Source organism: Anopheles marshallii, chromosome 2, assembly GCF_943734725.1.
Source record: "Anopheles marshallii chromosome 2, idAnoMarsDA_429_01, whole genome shotgun sequence".
In the NCBI taxonomy this organism is placed as follows: Eukaryota; Metazoa; Arthropoda; class Insecta; order Diptera; family Culicidae; genus Anopheles; species Anopheles marshallii.
In genome coordinates, this window is record NC_071326.1 from 57,613,518 (window position 1) to 57,631,197 (window position 17,680).

The 17,680-nt window shown below is 38.8% G+C and overlaps 3 protein-coding genes across 3 annotated transcripts; 2 read left to right on the forward strand and 1 right to left on the reverse strand.

Moving 5' to 3' along the window:
- Positions 1-7,089: 7,089 nt before the first annotated feature.
- On the forward strand, positions 7,090-10,647 carry LOC128708509 (transcription factor Sox-1). Its single transcript, XM_053803488.1, has 4 exons — positions 7,090-7,664; positions 9,914-10,091; positions 10,200-10,358; positions 10,429-10,647. Exons 1-4 carry the CDS (start codon positions 7,090-7,092, stop codon positions 10,645-10,647), a joined length of 1,131 nt encoding a protein of 376 aa, XP_053659463.1.
- Positions 10,648-12,474: 1,827 nt separating this feature from the next.
- Positions 12,475-13,739, reverse strand: LOC128718221 (uncharacterized). Its single transcript, XM_053811888.1, has 3 exons — positions 12,964-13,739; positions 12,786-12,897; positions 12,475-12,711 (listed from the first exon to the last, which is right to left on the reverse strand). The coding sequence occupies exons 1-3, from the start codon at positions 13,737-13,739 to the stop codon at positions 12,475-12,477; spliced, it is 1,125 nt and encodes a 374-aa protein (XP_053667863.1).
- A 543-nt stretch (positions 13,740-14,282) lies between these two features.
- LOC128706847 (protein obstructor-E-like) lies at positions 14,283-15,261 on the forward strand. The gene is made up of 2 exons (XM_053801788.1): positions 14,283-14,864; positions 14,998-15,261. The coding sequence occupies exons 1-2, from the start codon at positions 14,283-14,285 to the stop codon at positions 15,259-15,261; spliced, it is 846 nt and encodes a 281-aa protein (XP_053657763.1).
- The last annotated feature ends 2,419 nt before the right edge of the window (positions 15,262-17,680 follow it).

Here is a 17,680-nt window from a genome sequence, read left to right on the forward strand (position 1 = left end):
AGATTAGTTTTGCACTTGATTTTACTACTTGCACTTTGGCGCACCGTTGATGCTACCGCTGGAAAACGACACTCAATACTAAGGCGTGCTGTGCCTCATGATGACTGTATATAAAGAAAATTATCTCGTTCATAATCGTTAATAACACACGCAGACTCGCAGCAGGGATTGGGAAGAGACTCATCGCTTACAGTACATTAGATTGGTATTGTAAACACGTGCTCTTTCTTATGCAAGCAGGATGGTAGACAGCCGAAGGACTATCTACAGAGAAAACGAGCTTAAACTGTGTAATAAATGATGCACAATTTGAATTCCGAAGGAATGGTTCCGATGGAACTGCTTATCAGTGGAATTCGAGTGACCCATTGGAATTAAGGCTATTTTGCACCGGATAAGGTCGTTCAAGGATTGTCCATCATGATGATAACCTTTCTGTCATGGACAGCTGATGAGCAGAATCGAAGGAATTAGGATGACATTCAGTTTGTATTTATTCCCACGCACAAGTTTAATATTTCCCTAAAGCGACTGAGACAGTATATGGTAGTTGCATTACTTATTCGCTTGAATTTGTTCTAAAATGTTTTCATTCTAAACACATCGTGCTATAGTTACACTTCCAATACATAGATTTATAAATCCTGGCACCGGTAATATATGTTTGAAGATGAAAAAGAAGCCGGTAAAGGTAAACAAAGCAACTCAACTCCGGTTTGGGTTCCAAAATCGACTCGAGTGATTGTTTCAAAACGCAATTTCGCTTTAGGAAATTTAAGCTCATACCCAAGAATAAAGGCGCAAAAGCGAGTATGTTGGTTTTGTTCGAGGAAAGAGGGAAAGGGAACTAGCTATATTGAAGCGAATTGTAGATAAATAATCAGTACATGGCACGGGAAGATGTTTCCGCATCACATCCGAATGAAAATTTAACTTGCAAACGTGTTGTGCCCCTTTTTATTATCTAACGGTTGCATTGATCTACTATAACAATTACGATAGTAAATATTCATAAATATATGAAACATTGTGGTAAAGTATTTGCCAAGCTAAAATTGTTGAAGCGCAAAAAAAAGGGAAATTTACTAATGAACGGATAAATCTGCACGAAGACAGTTTGAGGCACATGCCTGGAGCTGGAAATTGCAGCAATTGAAAAGTGGATTAAACTGCGTTGAAAGGGTGTCGGTAATCAGTTTGAATATCTGGATGCTGTTAGAAGTATCCAAAAATAAATACCCGTATTGGTACGATTCTGCGGTCATCATCCACGCCTTGCTCAAACCAAGGTGTACGCAAAACATCAACATACCGATCGGTCATTTTCGTGTCCCGACTGAGGATCCGATGTTTTTCCGGCCGGATGAAATGTGGCACTGAGTTTTCTCTCGCTAGTGTGCTGTGGACGCGTCGTGAGCGTGAGCATTCTGCTATTTCTTGCTCGCAGAGCTGACGATGTGAGCTGGGAAATGTGTTTTGGATTTTCATTTTCCAGTGTTGTTTTTTTCTGATTATGTGGTCTCTTGCTAATGGCATGTCGACCGTACAGGCCTGGACAGCAGGGTGTCTTTTGCATAGTTTTGTCGTGTAAAAATAAAAGTGTTTTCCGTAGTTTTTTTAAAAGCGTAGCAATTGCCTTTGGCGAGGTAGAATGCAATGTATTCATAATAAGCTGATCTACTTTTTCTTTTTCGTTTCTTAGAAAAAACACTGTGTGTGGAAACATTTTTCATGAACGTTAAAAACATTATACGCTTCGACGTGACACAGCTGTGGTGGGCATAGGATAAAATAATGGGCATGTTTTCTTTTCCATGATTTGTACTATGGTTCCTTCTGAGGAGAATGTTTATGCGCTATGGAAGAATGATTGCGAGCGCGAGAGAACGCAACGACAACGCAGAGCTGTTGATAGCCAAAGAGCATCGGCAAGTGTAGTGAGAGTTGAATATGAAAATGAAAAAGGAAGCAAACCCCAGCCAGTAATCGTTCCAACCCGAGCCAAAGTGTCTGGGTCCATTAATCGTAGTATTGAGTTGATAGTGTTGCTGTGCAATAGCACTGTCGTCGTAGGTGGGTTCGATTTTTTTTCAGTAATTTCTGTTGTTTGGTTCTAGGTGAAAAATCTGCACCTATCACAGCAGGATTCTGTTAATGCACATTACAGCCTGCTCATGCTCATTTTTCTCCTGCTCATAACTGCTTGCTATTGATGGTGGCACAAACATCCAGCGTCCATATTGATGCGAAAAAAAATTCGACTGAGTGTATCTGTTTGGTGTGCTTGCGAGATGAAAAATCTTGGTGAAATTCGTTTACAGAAACATACTTCAAAGCTGAGAAACAGATCAGCCTGTGTGATCCAAAAAAGTGCTTTTGACATTGGCGCGGAATATGAAGGGGGAATGCTATGGGAGAGTAATGAAATATTGCACTCGTCAGGTTGCTGGATTAGCTTTCTACAGTTTTGCAAAATAATTCTCTAAAATTTGTTGTTCTAGCGTTTTTTTGCAGCAAAAGTGCAACAACTACTTTAACAACTGGACAAAATATGATAAAGTTTATCGAAAAAATAATTAAACGGCGAAAGTGAATGAATAAATTATTACACTCGTTGCACTTAACATTGGAAATAGTGAGAAATAATTACTAAAAGAAGTATACGCAGAGAATTTTACAGTAAAACGTTTAAAGTGGAGTGTATGTCAGGTGCAGCGGCTTCGTGAAAAAATGATAACCCGAGTGTCATAGCAACGTTTCAATGCGCTGACCTACGAATGGATGTTTAAACGTATGTTGGTATGTGTTGATAGTTGATAGTGTTGTGACAGTGTGATGCTGTTGCTTCTTTAAAGGAATCCGCATGTCGAAATAATTATGAGTGGTCTATTATCTCGATTCGACTAAGTGAAACAAGTGATTGGAAGTTAAATAACTATTCCATTTACGCTTCGGTACAGGAGGAATGCTGTTATTTACGATAATTTAATCTAAACTTTCACGGTATGACCGGTATGAAAAAGTGTTACCCAATGCATCCGAAATCCTTTGATGTAATATACGTGCAAGTCTCGAAGGATATGCGTATGCGTACACAAATAATAACCTGGCCATGAAACTAGGAGGGAAGAAGGGGGAGGAGGGGGGGGGGCATATTGCGGAAGGAAAAGATTAGACAGTACAGCACTGACACCGAAAGCGTGAAAAATATGTACGCAAAAGGAGAAGAGGTGCTTGTAGGAGGAAGTAAATAGAAAAATGATACATCTGAAATGCTTATTATAGTACTCAGCACCTAGCAAAACCATGGACTGCAAACAGGATAAGAACAAGATAAAGAACAAATTCGTATACACCCTTACATTAGCAGCATGATGAGAAAGATATAAATGATCCTTCTTCCAGCAGCATAAACATTGTAGGCAACATATGAAGAGAAAAACTTACCACTAATCTATCTCATCATGGTGCATTAAGTGATGGACAAGAGAGGAAGTAGGCTTTGATAAGAAGCGAAGAATTCGTTCGGCATGTCTACAAGAATAATGAAGACTCTTGAATTTGCATGTTGTTTCAGCTATAGAGTGCACTTTGTTACCAAACCTCTTCACATTCAATAACAGAAAATGAAAAAAACGCGATGTTTTAATACGAACGTGGGTTGAAATGAAAACTAAATTATTGATGATAGTTTCTTAAAGAAATAACATGAAGAAGTCCACCTTCAGTTATGTTAAGCTGTAAAGATTGTGCCGCATGTCGTCTTATTTACATGCGACTTATTGATTACTTTTGATGCTGAGTGCTGGTATAGAGGTTTAGAAGCTAGTTTGCTGGCAATTCCTTGTCCGAGTGGCATGCGGAACTGGAATTTCATGCCAATTTATGATATTGACGCGCAAACAGTTGATCAACATATTTATTGTTAACAAAACACTACATATGTTCAAATTTGATTAGGTGTTAGTTTGTATGAAAGTTTCAACTTTTTTACCGTACATAAATTGTTTCCATTGTTACACGTCGAAACTATATGCTATACTATATGAGTGTGGCTAAAGACTAACAGTTTTGTGGAGGTAAGCAATATTTGACTTATACGTGACAACAGCTGTTGAAAATGTATGCATCGACGCCACCATCAGTTGTCGGGTCTAACTAAATTAGGCCATTGATTATTGATCGTCCCTCGTGTTAACCGGATGGAGGCTGTATGCAAAAGCTATGCTGGACTTTCAATAAAGGGTTTTGATGCTCGGTTGGAAGAGAGATTGCGGGAATGATTCAATTTCAGTAACTCCATTATTAATTTAGCCTTTGTACTGCCACACACAGTAAGGTAAAATTGATATTGGCAAGCAGAACGGTGGAAGAAAGCGGCAGAAATTTAACAATGCAGTTTTAAATAATAATACGAAACAATAATATAGAACAAGCAAAAGTATTTCTACTCATACATATTTATACAATTACCCGCAATAAATTTAACAAGCACTTGTTTGTTTTCAGTATAAAAAAGCTTAAACGTTTCTTTCAAAACTGTGCAGTTAAAACAAAAACGCTTTTCAAGGCGAGCATCTTCACAAAAAAAATTATTGATGTTTTGTATTATAATTACGACACATAAATGAATGCAATTTTATTCGTAAAAAAATGAATGTGGATTATGGAAACATTGTTGAATGTGTTCGAGTGGACGGTGATACGGTGTCGGTTCCTCTCAAGACAGAATCGGTACCAAATTCCATCCTTGCCGTTTTTCTGTATATAGTTACAAGCAAATAAAAGTCAAATAAATCCTGATGCTGGCCGTATATCTTATAGATTACACTTAAACATTAATAGTTCAACAGACAGTTCAATCTGTGTGATGGAGAGACATTTTCTTCTCCCATCATTACGATGCACCTTATCCCTGGTCGACTCGGTATACATATTTCTATTCTTTCGGAATCTCGTTGATTTCTCCCTCTTTTTGATCGGACTTTGTGTGACTGTTGGATCGGCAAATTCAACACCCTGATGACTTGCGGTGGCGCACTTTCCCTCTTGCTTTTCCAGTATTTGGCGAAGGATAGTCGGCGTGATGACGTACTTGATGTTTGCCTATTGATATTGTTTATGTTGTCGTCCGTGAGGGCTGATATTCCCGGTAGATAGAGAATATACCTGTCTCCAAGAGCGTATCAGACTGTGCCTAGGCAGCGTCTGTCTTAACCGTTATGGCAGCGTCCGCCGAAGCATCTCAAGGTGAAACCTCGACAACAGCAGTAAGACATGTAACCAGAATAATTTAAGAAACACTGGACAAACATCTGTAACAAGTAAACAAAACAAAAAACAAACAAGAACAAACGACAGTGCGTACTGGATACAGGATGGGGAAGGGGAAGGAATCATAGGGTGATTCCGATCTCTTTGACGAAGTCGAACAGAATCCGTGCGTACACGTGATCCTGCTGACCCAGAATGTCGTAAATCGCCTGAGCAGGGGATCTTCCTGATGCCCGCAGCCGTTCGGCGCTAAAGTAGCCCGGGTCTTGCGGCATCGAATTCCGCACATGACCAGAGGATGTGGTCGATGTCATGGAATCCAACGCTACAGCTACAAACCTTGGAGTCGGACATACCTATACGTTGAAGGTGCGCATTCATTGCGTAATGGTTCGACATGAGTCTAGACATCATGCGAATAAACGCGCGACCTACCGGGTGCCTGTGAAACCAGGGACGTAGGGATACCTGTGGTGAGATTGAAAACAAGAACCTCCCGAGCTCATCGTCATTCCACATGTCGATTATTAAAAGGGAATTGTAGGACTCCGGTAAACTAGCGCTGTTAATTCCTCTTGTGGCACTACTGTTATTATTTTGAATTATAGAGACTTTGGCCTTCCGGCTGCATTCGTCTCTTTTCATGATTATATTATGTTGTAAAGTTGGGTCTCTTTGAGATATTTCAATAATTTTTCTTCTTCTTTCCGGTCATTAGACAGAGTAATTTGAATATTGGAGTTGAGGTTGTATTTATTACGTTCGGAAGCATCAATAGCAATCAATAAGAACGTGTTGTGTGTCTAGGATTCACTAAGATTTAACAATCCTTCTTAGCAAAAATCTTAGTCTTAGACATTCTGTTACTTTGCGGATGACCCGAATTGACCGGATTGACTGTATATTTGAAATGTTCGAAAGATCGATACAAGGTTTCAAATTTGTAACTCCATATGTCAAATCAACGAAATCATAAATATTATGCCTCGCGTTTGTTCGTTTAATTGTTCGTTCAATTCGACATTAGCTCACCTGGTTTTTATGTTTTCGTTCTATAATAGGGATAAATGGAACGAAGATAAACGAAATTTAACAAAACAAAACAGAAGTTACGATGATAAAAAAATAAAAAATAAAAAGAAACGAAAGAAACAAATGGAGCGAAAGGAAACGAAAGGATTCAAAAGAATTGAAGGGAAACGAAGTTAAAGGGAAGACAGGAATGAATGGGATGAAAACGAATGACAAAATAAACAGAAAGTAAACCATATACCCGAACCTATTCGTTTTGTTCCGTTTAAATAAAGAACCAGTTTCGTGACTATCTATTTATCCTATTTAATTCATCATTACCTCCAGTCAGATAACCGATAGAGATAAAATCAAATGTTAGCAAGGATTTCAAATCTATTGAATGATGGGTCTATGTACTTTTTGTAATAAAATGTTTTGAATAAAATTATTTCGATTATTCAATATCCGCTGTATCTTAATATCTATAGCAGTTAATGTAAAAATAGTACTCTGTTTCTTTTTAACTTCATTTATAAACCAACAGAAACCAGTTAACATTTGAAAACTATGTAACACCGGTGATGGACAATCGTGATCATCTGCAGTGAACATGAAGTTAGATCGTCAACGCATCATAGTTATGGATTCAATGCTAATAAGGGTATGAAATACCCACCACCATTTAGTAACCATACTCGTATATCTACGATTACGATTAAATTTCTGTTCTGCCCAATCAGGTGCAGTTCTAAATAAAAGGAAAGTGGAACATTTCAGTACAAGCGGTGGCTGTGAAAGGAAATGCATTTTTGGATTGATAAACGATCGCAAGCGTGTGGTTTCGGTAGAGCCCGTGTGGCAGCATCTTTGTCGGGTGGTGGTGGTCTTGGCTTTGGCCATCCGCGACGCGTGCCTCGGAAATCAATGGTCACTCCAATACATCGGTTTCAAACGGTCGACTGTAATCGCCCTCACATTCATCGTCAGCAGCAGTCACAACAGCAACCGCATCCACAATCGCAATCGAATCCATCTGTCCCAGGAACGCATTTTTCGTCCACACAAAGTCAGCAATCTTCCGCGCATCAGCAACCGCATCATCCACAGCAATCGCATGCAGATCCGCAACATCACCGTCATCATCCGCATTATCCGCATCACAATCAAAGCACTACTCAACAGCAGTCGCACCCAAATAATCAACAACAACAACAGGTACATCAGGTGCAGTTGCACCTTAGTGGTCAATATAATACCCAGAGCAGCATTCTGCCTGCGTCAACGCCTTATCCGCAGCCGAGTCCAAACCTGCAACAAAGTCCGTCGCCGAACGCTGTAAACTACCACGTACCTGTGTCGATGAACCACATTTTCAGGTAAATAGATTTATTAAAATGCACAAACTCACAGAATAAAAAAATTAAAGTATCGTTAATAGCACTGCCCAAAATTTAAAGCATGTGGTTATCCGGCGCAACAACTGCTTCGGGTTCTTGGCCTGCTGTAATCTTCCAAACTGATAACTCCTTCTCAATTTGGGCCAACTATGCCTCCTCTGCCCATATGGACGATCTAAAAGGACTTTCCGGTGTCATTCTTATGACGTGACCAGCCTACCGGAGCCTGGCGAGTCTAATCTGCAGTACGACAGACATGAATCCTCATAGATTCATAAATCTCTCCGGAAACATCATTATGGATTGTTGTTTATTATTTTTGCATGCAAAATAAGCAATTTTATACAGATGAAGTTATTGTTTGCACTGCTCTATTATTAGCAGCATTCTTAAAGCTAAATTGCTTAAACGAATCGAGCTAAATGTTATTCTAGTGACCGAAACTTTGCGATACCCTAAAAACTGGCCTGGTCTTAAATTCCTACTAGGAGTCTGAAAGTTTATTCTTTCAAGAATGGCGTCAATAAATCGGGTAAATAAGCTAATGTTCAAAAACGCACTGCGCCGTCATGGTTGTCTCCCAGACGTTCAGGTAGCCCAGAGACTTGGACTACCCACCCCCGTCCTGTTTTACCATATGCCACCATCCGCCCAAGGGATTGGAACTAGGCCTGATAACCAAGCTTGGATTTGCGGTGACACATGTTACCACTCTGCATGACGATGACTTGACGGAATAGGAGTTGAGTAGGAGAGCCTGTGGAACCTTCCAGAGGCTTCGGATTCTACCCCATTACAAAGCAATTTAAAGTTTAAAGCATGCATGGCTATTTATTGGAATTTTGAAACTGGAATTTATACAAATAAAACCCTGATCTGATTATGCACTCTTAAACGATTACAATAAATAAAACAAACCAAACAATTTTGAAATAAGTAAAAACAGGTTGACGCTGATTGATTTAGGAATAAAATTGTGTATTTTAGAAGGTAGAACTATTCATTGTTTAGTGCATGACTGCAAAATATTTTAAATAACAATATCTCTGTGTTGTTTTGTAACTGTTTGAAGATATGAAGATCTCTTGCTTCAATACATAAAAGTATTAATCTTATACGAGGTTTAAGATACAGGCGATTTTAGATATTTGATGGTTTAGTTAGCTAATTCACAATATTGAAGCATGCTATTCAAAAATGGTTTATTTAATTCAAAATTAGAAGGCATTTATTTCGTTGTATTAAACTTATTTCCCGGTTCTCTCCTTCTTAGTGTCTTTTCGTTGGGCTTATGTTCAATTGTGTAGAGTCCAGTAGAAACAAATGCTGATTATTGTCTCCTAAATTTAGCTCCTTGCTCGAACGATATAAAGGGTTTCCCGTATTATTGTTATTGTTATTATTATTGTCAATATTTTTATTGATATTGCTACTACACTGTCAACTGGACTTTCTGACCAGTCCTTATCCGCACGATGCGATGCACTATGAGTCGTCCAAGACTAAGAGCAAGAAGAAGAAAAAAGTAGAATAAGAAGACGGTTCGAGATGGACGGAGAGGACATACGCGGTTATCCTGCGGGTTATAGCGGTCTGAACAAGTTTTGAAAGCAATCTAATCTTGTTTAATCTGTCGCACTTTGATTGTCGTTTTATGGGCAACATATCTTATACTGTTATACTGTACTGAAAATATTAGTTGTAAGTAGCTCGCACACATTTCCCTTCGATTTTGTGCCGGATACATACCCAGGGGCTATGTAAGACAAAACATGCTGACGGCTTTTTTATAGTCGGTAAATAATATGCGTTAATACCTGTAATAATATACCTGTCCCTGCTTGTCTTCATGAAGACCGACGCCGCTCCCAACGGCCTGCCGTACCAACTTGTAGCTTATTCCAAACCAGCTTCCAAACTTTTTAGTCTATTTTGTAATTAGTCTGAATAGTTCAGTTGAAGGATTTGATGTCTCGTATTTAATTTATATAATTTTATTTTATATCTTTCCATTTTGTTGTATCATACAAAGACTATTAAAAAATTTGTTTTTTCTTGGTTCTGTATGAAGTATTTTGAGAATCGACGGCGTCGACTAATTCAATTATAATGTGTGCAAATAAATTTTGAACATAAGTAAACCTTTATCATGAGTAACCAAATTTCCCATATTCACACTGTTCTGTGTAGAAAATAATCATTTCTTTATCTTTTCTTTTTATCTTAAGTGCAACACAATCATCCGGTGCTGAGACAGAGGGCATTAGCAATGTTGGGCAACACATACAGCCGCACGTTGGACATGATGCGCAATTGTTACCGGCACACCTGAAATGTGGCATGTGGGCTTCGTTGGCTCTAGCTACGGTGTTTGTAGCTGGAGCGAAGTTTTACTTCGACCATCAGGTATACTCTTTTAAAACTCTTGGTGGTTTTATTTTTTTTGGTTTTTGTTATATCTATTCGTAAATTTAATCTTTTTATGATGGTAATATTTTTTTCCAATTATCACAGGGAACCGGTTTAGAGGTGTTAATATTTTGTGCATTTTCGGCTACATTCTTTTTGGCTGCTTGCACCGTATCGCTATGGAGACGGCCACGGGACATCCAGATCAACAGCAACAACATGATATCGGACACGATTTCAAACGCAGAACAAAGTTCACTACAGGTGAGCATCCGCGGTTGGTACTTGATGAACAGCATGCTAAAGCATCATGCGCTGTTTGTTTCTTTTTTAGAACAACCCTGATTTTCTAAGTAGCAACCCATCGCCGCTGCTGAATGGAAGTGCCGGAAGTGGTCCATTGGGGGGACTTGTTACAGGAAACATTCAACAGGCTTCATTGGCAAGCATAGTGGCACCTCCACCACCTTATCATATAGCGATACTGCTGCCCGATACTTCGAAAGAAGCGGAGGAAGCCCCTCCACCGTCTTACGATAAAATAGTGATTTAATAATAATCGTCTTCTAACGAGTGATTGGAGATGAAGGTACTTCTGTACAAAATGAAATCGCACACCTTTACAATTTCCTTCGTAGAAGTAAATAGTCTATTAATATAACAATGTCCAGCTTACGTGAAACGTATCTGGAAACGAATGGGAAAGACAGGTGCAATAGTGTACTCGATACTTGTAGTTATTACTCGTTAGTTTTAGTCGATACTTTTTTATTTCAGACGATAAAAAGACACATCAGCGAAGCTATCAATAGACCAACTGAAATGGCCAGTAACAAAAAAGAATGAAAATGGTAAATATTCGAACGAGGCATTGTCGGAATAATTTAGCAGAATTTTTTGCTTATTTTTTGCGACTAAATAAAGCCTAACAAACAGTGGAAACTATTGGGAGTATAACAAAAAGGGTAAATTATCACTATTATTGTACAGTAAGATGGAATCAAAAGTATTATTCTTTACTTATACCAAAGATTGATTGTACGATAGGTTATAATAAAACTCTATCGACAAGAGTGTTTTATATTGTTTAGTTCGATTGATATACAGTTATTTTTTTGTTTTCTTGTCGTTTTTTTGTGCAGGTAAAACAAAATTTAGATAAAAACACTTGTTTTCTTACATGAAAAGATTCTTCTTTTGTCTTCTTTTCGTTTGCAAAGCATTTTTTGCAAAGCACTTTGCCCATAAACATCATCGTACAACAAACCGGGCGGGCCTTCGCGACCAATGGCAGCTTCCATGCACGAATTTTCGACAATTGCCCTCGACAGCAAGGTTTGCAAAACCTGTACCCGGACACTTAATAAAACCTGCTTTGCTAGGATAGTCGCATAGCAGCTTTTCGAAACTAAAATGGCATTTTGAAGGATGCAGTACAGCGTAATATTGCGGTGTAATAATGACATCTTCTCTGGACGGGCAAAAACGTATTATGTTTAACATTAGCACACTCCTGTGTATACCCTGTGTAAACCATCACAATTGATACACTTAGCAGCATACACACCACAGTGACAATTGGTGGAACAATTGAATTCAAACCTACTGTTCATATTACATCCAAGAAGGAGTAATGTTGAAGCATAATAACTCGGCGCTCTGAATTGTGATGTGTGGAACTGTATGTGTACCGTAGTGCTGAAATTGTGAACCACTTTATTTGATTAGACTCACTGTGATTACTACACATTCTAGACAAAGGTGATATGGCGCCGATAAAAACCAACATCGTTTCGATAATGATAATAAAACAAATCAACGTCAACAGATGCACTGTATCAAACTCTGTGATAGCACAAAAAAATGTTTGCTTGTTCCAGAATGTAATGTTCCAGAAAATTAAATTATAACGGAAAATAATGGACCGCGGTGCGTTGAAAGATGTAGTACTATTTTTTGGCTCTACCCGCAATGGAGTGTGTCCTCTATTGTTAGATTGGTTTGAAGCTATGCCGCATACGCGTGGAAGGAGTGCAGAGAATTTTGCGATGAGCGGACAAACCGGATAGGCGGAAGTAAGTAAGTAAGTAAGTAAGTAAGTAAGTAAGTAAGTAAGTAAGTAAGTAAGTAAGTAAGTAAGTAAGTAAGTAAGTAAGTAAGTAAGTAAGTAAGTAAGTAAGTAAGTAAGTAAGTAAGTAAGTAAGTAAGTAAGTAAGTAAGTAAGTAAGTAAGTAAGTAAGTAAGTAAGTAAGTAAGTAAGTAAGTAAGTAAGTAGTAAGTAAGTAAGTAAGTAAGTAAGTAAGTAAGTAAGTAAGTAAGTAAGTAAAGGATAATTGACTTGTTGTTTTATTACCTTTATTCAGTGTTAAATTTACTAAATCTAAATTTGGTACAGCGGAGGCTGCTGTGTTACTTCACATTCGACTATACCTGCAAGGTTGCACTGCTCGCGGTCTGAATCGAAAAACAGTCCCTGCGGGCACTGTCTTACCCAAAGATTTCCATTAAGGCAACGGTAGTACACATCACACATGGTAGGATGAGGTATTTTGCTTAATTCACTTTCTCCAGTACATTGCATAATGACAGATTCTGGTGGTGGAGGAAGTCGTTCGCGCTGTAACCGTGAGAAATTTTTCTAAAATTATAACGTATTCAAAAACAATGGCAGTGCACTAGAAAGACACTTACTTCGCATGGATTTTCCACGTCATCAACTATGCACCAGCCGTTTTTGGCATCGTAAATTGTTCCTGGTGCGCAAAGGCGCTCAACAGTAATATTACCGATGCATATGAAATATCTATAATAGATTAGACAATATTTCGTTAAAACGTGTGCTAACCAGCTTCAGTGTTGTTTTACTTGCCTTTGGCAGGAATTCTGACTTTCCACCGTCGTTTGCTTTCCTTCCGGATTATTTCGGCAAACAAACTCCAAACATTCAGCGTGGTCAGGAGAATCACAAATGGAAAGGGTAGGATTAAAGTGTAACCCTGCTGGGCATGATTCTGTTCCAACGTATTGTCTATTATCACACACAACGTACATATTGCATTCACCTGGGTATGCCAACTCTACCAGCGTGTCTGAAGAAAGTGCTTCACAAAGAGCAGCCAAATCTGCACCTTCTTTAACAGTTGTGGTTTCTATAGATTCGGTAGAAGTTGTTTCATCGGTAGTGATAGTTGTTTCATCAGTAATGGTAATTGGTTCTGTGGTAGTGTCTGTGTCGCTAGTCGTATCTGTTGTTTCAGTATTCGGGTTTTGTGTCGTTGTTTCTGCAGCGCTCGTGGTTGTTGTCGTCTCAATTGGGTTGTTTGTTGTTGTGTCCGGACAAGGTGGTGGCTCTATTTTACATTCCACATCCTCTTCATCAGCACAATTCTGAGTGTTAGGATCGTAATACATTCCGATCGGGCAGCACATTTGTATACCGATGCCATTGAAGCATGAAACGTATATACTGCAATCAGTTTCGCTTGGTTCTGAGGTCCACTCTGGGCTGACGCTGCCTTGACAGGGCACGGTCACAGTTACGTCTGGGAAACATTCTCTCAATTCTGGACAACTTTTGCTAACTTTGACCAAAATAGTCAATATTATCACCAACCTTTGCAACACACTGAACTTTACAGAAACCATGTTGTTCGATGGCTACTAAAATGAGAACTAATCTAAGCACTCCTTACTGCTTCTAACACAGTTGATCGAATCGGCAGCATGAAAATCCATTCATACACATGTTTGATAAGCGTCAATGGACAGGCGAACATTCCATTGACCGAAGTCTTTATCTTATCCATGGATTAACGAAATTCATTGTCGCGAAACGAAATCCCTGGCGCTGAACCTTTGTGCGACCAGCACCAGCGCAACACCACCATTGTGAAATGGTAAGGGTATTTCCTTCCGCCATATTCATGGCCATACTGATGTAAAATACGATAATCACCTTAAAAAAGAGTTTAAATCGACTTTACAAACAGAATAAAACAAAAACGCAATTTCCACTTTATCATGTGACGGATAGATTTAGAGATTATTGTGTTGTATGGCGGACTATTGAAATACTCCCGAGCGTTCTGATTACGGATCATTCATAGCAGTCTATTTCGACGAAAGACTATTAAGTGGTGCGGGGTTTTTTGTGCTGCCTTCGAATAACTTGTACTTCTATCAGGTATCATGCATCGCTTATGGCTAAGCGCTGTATTGGTCGCCATACTGGTGTTACGAGCAGCAGTGGCAAACAATCGTTGCGTTGGACTAGCAGATGGCGTATTTATAAATGATTTTACGGCTTGTAACGCCTTCTTTACGTGTTTCCGTGGAGAAGCCTTTCCTGGAACGTGTGTCGAACCATTTTACTTTAACGAGGAAAAACAGCTGTGTGACCATCCGTGGGAAGTTAAGTGCCTGATCTGTCCTCAAACTGAGGATCTTGTACCAACCTTTGTGGCTATTGAAAACGAGTGCCAATTTTACACCCTTTGTATTCAAGGAATCGGTACCCTTCGCGAATGTGCAAGTGGACTAGAATTTGATAGTGTGGCAGGAAATTGCGATCTGGCTGAAAATGTTCAGTGCGAAACAGGAATTTGTCCAAATAACATAAATCCAAGCCTCCCGTTTTCAGTGCCGCACCCAACAGACTGTTCAAAATATTATGTTTGCCTCCATGGCCAGCCTACTGAGAACCAATGTGCGGCAACGTTACTGTTCAATCCAGTGACTAGATTTTGCGATTTTGAAGAAAATGTAGTATGTGTAAGTAAAGATAATAACTATATAAAATATACAGCGTTGTGTAACTTGCAAAGCACATGCCTGCTTCTAATTTTGCAAACGAACTCATAATTTGATACCAATATTATGTGTTTTTATTTTCCACCCTAAACAGGAAGAGGGAGTACCTTCGCCTACTTCATGTCCACCGACTGGAATTCACCTTATCGGTAATCCGGCGGATTGTATTTCTTTCTTCGTTTGTCTGAACGGAGAGAGAAGTGACGAAGCAACGAATTGTGCTGCGGGTTTAATCTTCGACATAACTGACTCGGTATGCCGTCCTGCAAATGAAGAGTCACGCTGTGCTGATGGAGAAGATCCTTTACCACCGCCTCCTCCAATCCCACCACCTGTTGAACCGGTTAATAAACGTTAAACATTTGTTGCAACGTGTACTGCTAACGTTTGTAACTAACTTGAAGTAAAACAAAATAAACATCTCTTTTTTTACACGTTTTTTGTATATATTGTTTATGGAATGTTCGCACAGATGTATGTACGTCACATGTTTGTATGTAGATAGCAAAAAGGAAATAATTAACATTTGTAATAGAAATATCCCAGCTTTGTTGTATCCTTCCGACTTCTGATGGCTAATTAGCTTCCGACAAACGTCTAATTTAGGTTTGATGTAGAGCGAGTAAGTTCAACGTAGCATCGTAGCAGTGTCAGATCTTTTCGAAACAATTCAAAGCCGTTGGAAGGAATTGTACCATAGCAATAAGAACAAAAAGGTCGTCACCGTTCGTTAATTTTGTTAAAACTACGATGAAACCACTCATTTCATGTATTATATTGCATGCCCAAGGGTAGTGTTATTTTTTATTATTTATTTACTTCAATATGACGGCATTTGCCCAAGGGTAGCGGGCCACTACCCAAAGGTGGTGGTTAAAGTCCTTTATTGTTTATCCAATTTGTAACGATTTATGTGACATGCATATTGAAAGGCAAATTCAAATAGTAAAACTTATTTCTTCGATTAGGACTTCAAAAACTTCTGAAATGTAAAACTGGATGACGCAAACGAATTTTTAGGCATATTCTTGGGTTCTTCGATTCATGTTTTTTTATCAAATCATCTGTGGTTTTTGGCACGAAAAAAAATCGTGACGGAAGGAAGGTTCAGGCATAAGGAAGGGCTGTAATATTTGACGAATTTGGTTTGTTGGTTGCGATGGTTTTTAATGAAATGTTGGATATTGTGGTGAATTCTTTATTTTTTATATACCTGTTAATCAACAGAGCTTTACTCTTCAGATCTTCCATCTGAAGACCAAGGCCACCTTCTTTAGAAGGTAGAGTTAAAGTTTGTGCCGGGATTCTTAACTTCCCTCTGTATGACAATGACATAGGGCAATCCAACCCGTAAAGTTCTATAGGTCGTCCACGTGGACAGAGGAGACGTAGGCCCGAATTGAGAAGGAGTGATGGCGTTGATGTGTCCGCCAGAAATGTCGCGATTATGGATTGGCAGACGAAGCAATTGCAATTGCATTTTGATGATAGCTCAATCCCGAGAAATGGACCAGTCAACTGATCTGCAAGTTATCTGATTTGACATCAATTAATTATTTCTTGGAGGCTATGGGAAGTCACTGGTTTACGCTGACAAACCATCAACAATGCCTTTCAGGATAGCGTTGTTCGTTCGAGACATACAGACATGCGTAACGACCTATTAGGTAATGCAGGCAGGCATACATTTCTGATTTTCTTTTCACTTAATTTACCCGTAGCCGGATAATCAATCCTGCGTACGGAGCATTGGTCTGGATGGGTTTTTAACCGCCCTTGTCGTGTGAAGACCAACGCCGCCAGAGTTTCGATGTTTCAAATATTAACCATGAATATCAAATTCTACACAAACAAAATAAATTGTGTTATTTTTCACCATTTCAAGTTTCGCGGTCGAGACGGTCTAGAACACCTAGAAAAACGGGTTTTGCGGTTTGGAGATGGATATGTCTTCAAACTAAATTATATTGTATCGGTTATCGTTAGTTATTACTGCTTATTGCTATAGAAAAATTACTTCGATCCTAGAATTGTATATCGGATCTGATAAATTTTTCAAAAAACTATCCCGAATGCATTTTATTTTCGGTCGTAAACCTAAAGTTTATCAAAAAGTAATTAAAACATGAATAAACGTAATTATTCGTATAAACAATGTGTAGTTAGTGACTTTTTCTTGAAATTTGTGACTTTTTCTGTCAAAAATATATTAAACTCTAATTAAAATTAAAATGTCTGTACATCTACGGTGGAACGGACCGGGTGGTATTCTGTACCGGTCTTCATGTTCGGGACTGGCACCGCCACCAAATACAGTTGATACCCGAGTTACGCGGTTCACGAACAACTGAAATATATAAATATCAATTTTGAATGTGCTTCGTAACGTGGTAATATGTTTTCGATCCTTTAGTACGACATATAAAAGATGTTTTGGAAAAACTCGAGATACGCGGATTTTTCTAGAACGCATTAATCGCGTATCACGGGTATTGCTGAACAAACGGTACATGGATGGTTAGAACGCATGGTTGTATGCAAATGAAACCGAATTTGATAATACTTAGTAGTAGTAGATAATACCAGTAGTCATACAGTAGTAGTACAGTCTATTTTTCTTATCGCTTAAAACCCTAGTTTACGATTGGAATCGAAATGCATTCGGGATAGCGTATAGGAACGTTACTCCGACCCGAATGATATATGATTCTACGATCGTAGTGACTTTCTGACACGTTCGGAATAAGCACTAATATCTGTATTCATTATATGAATTA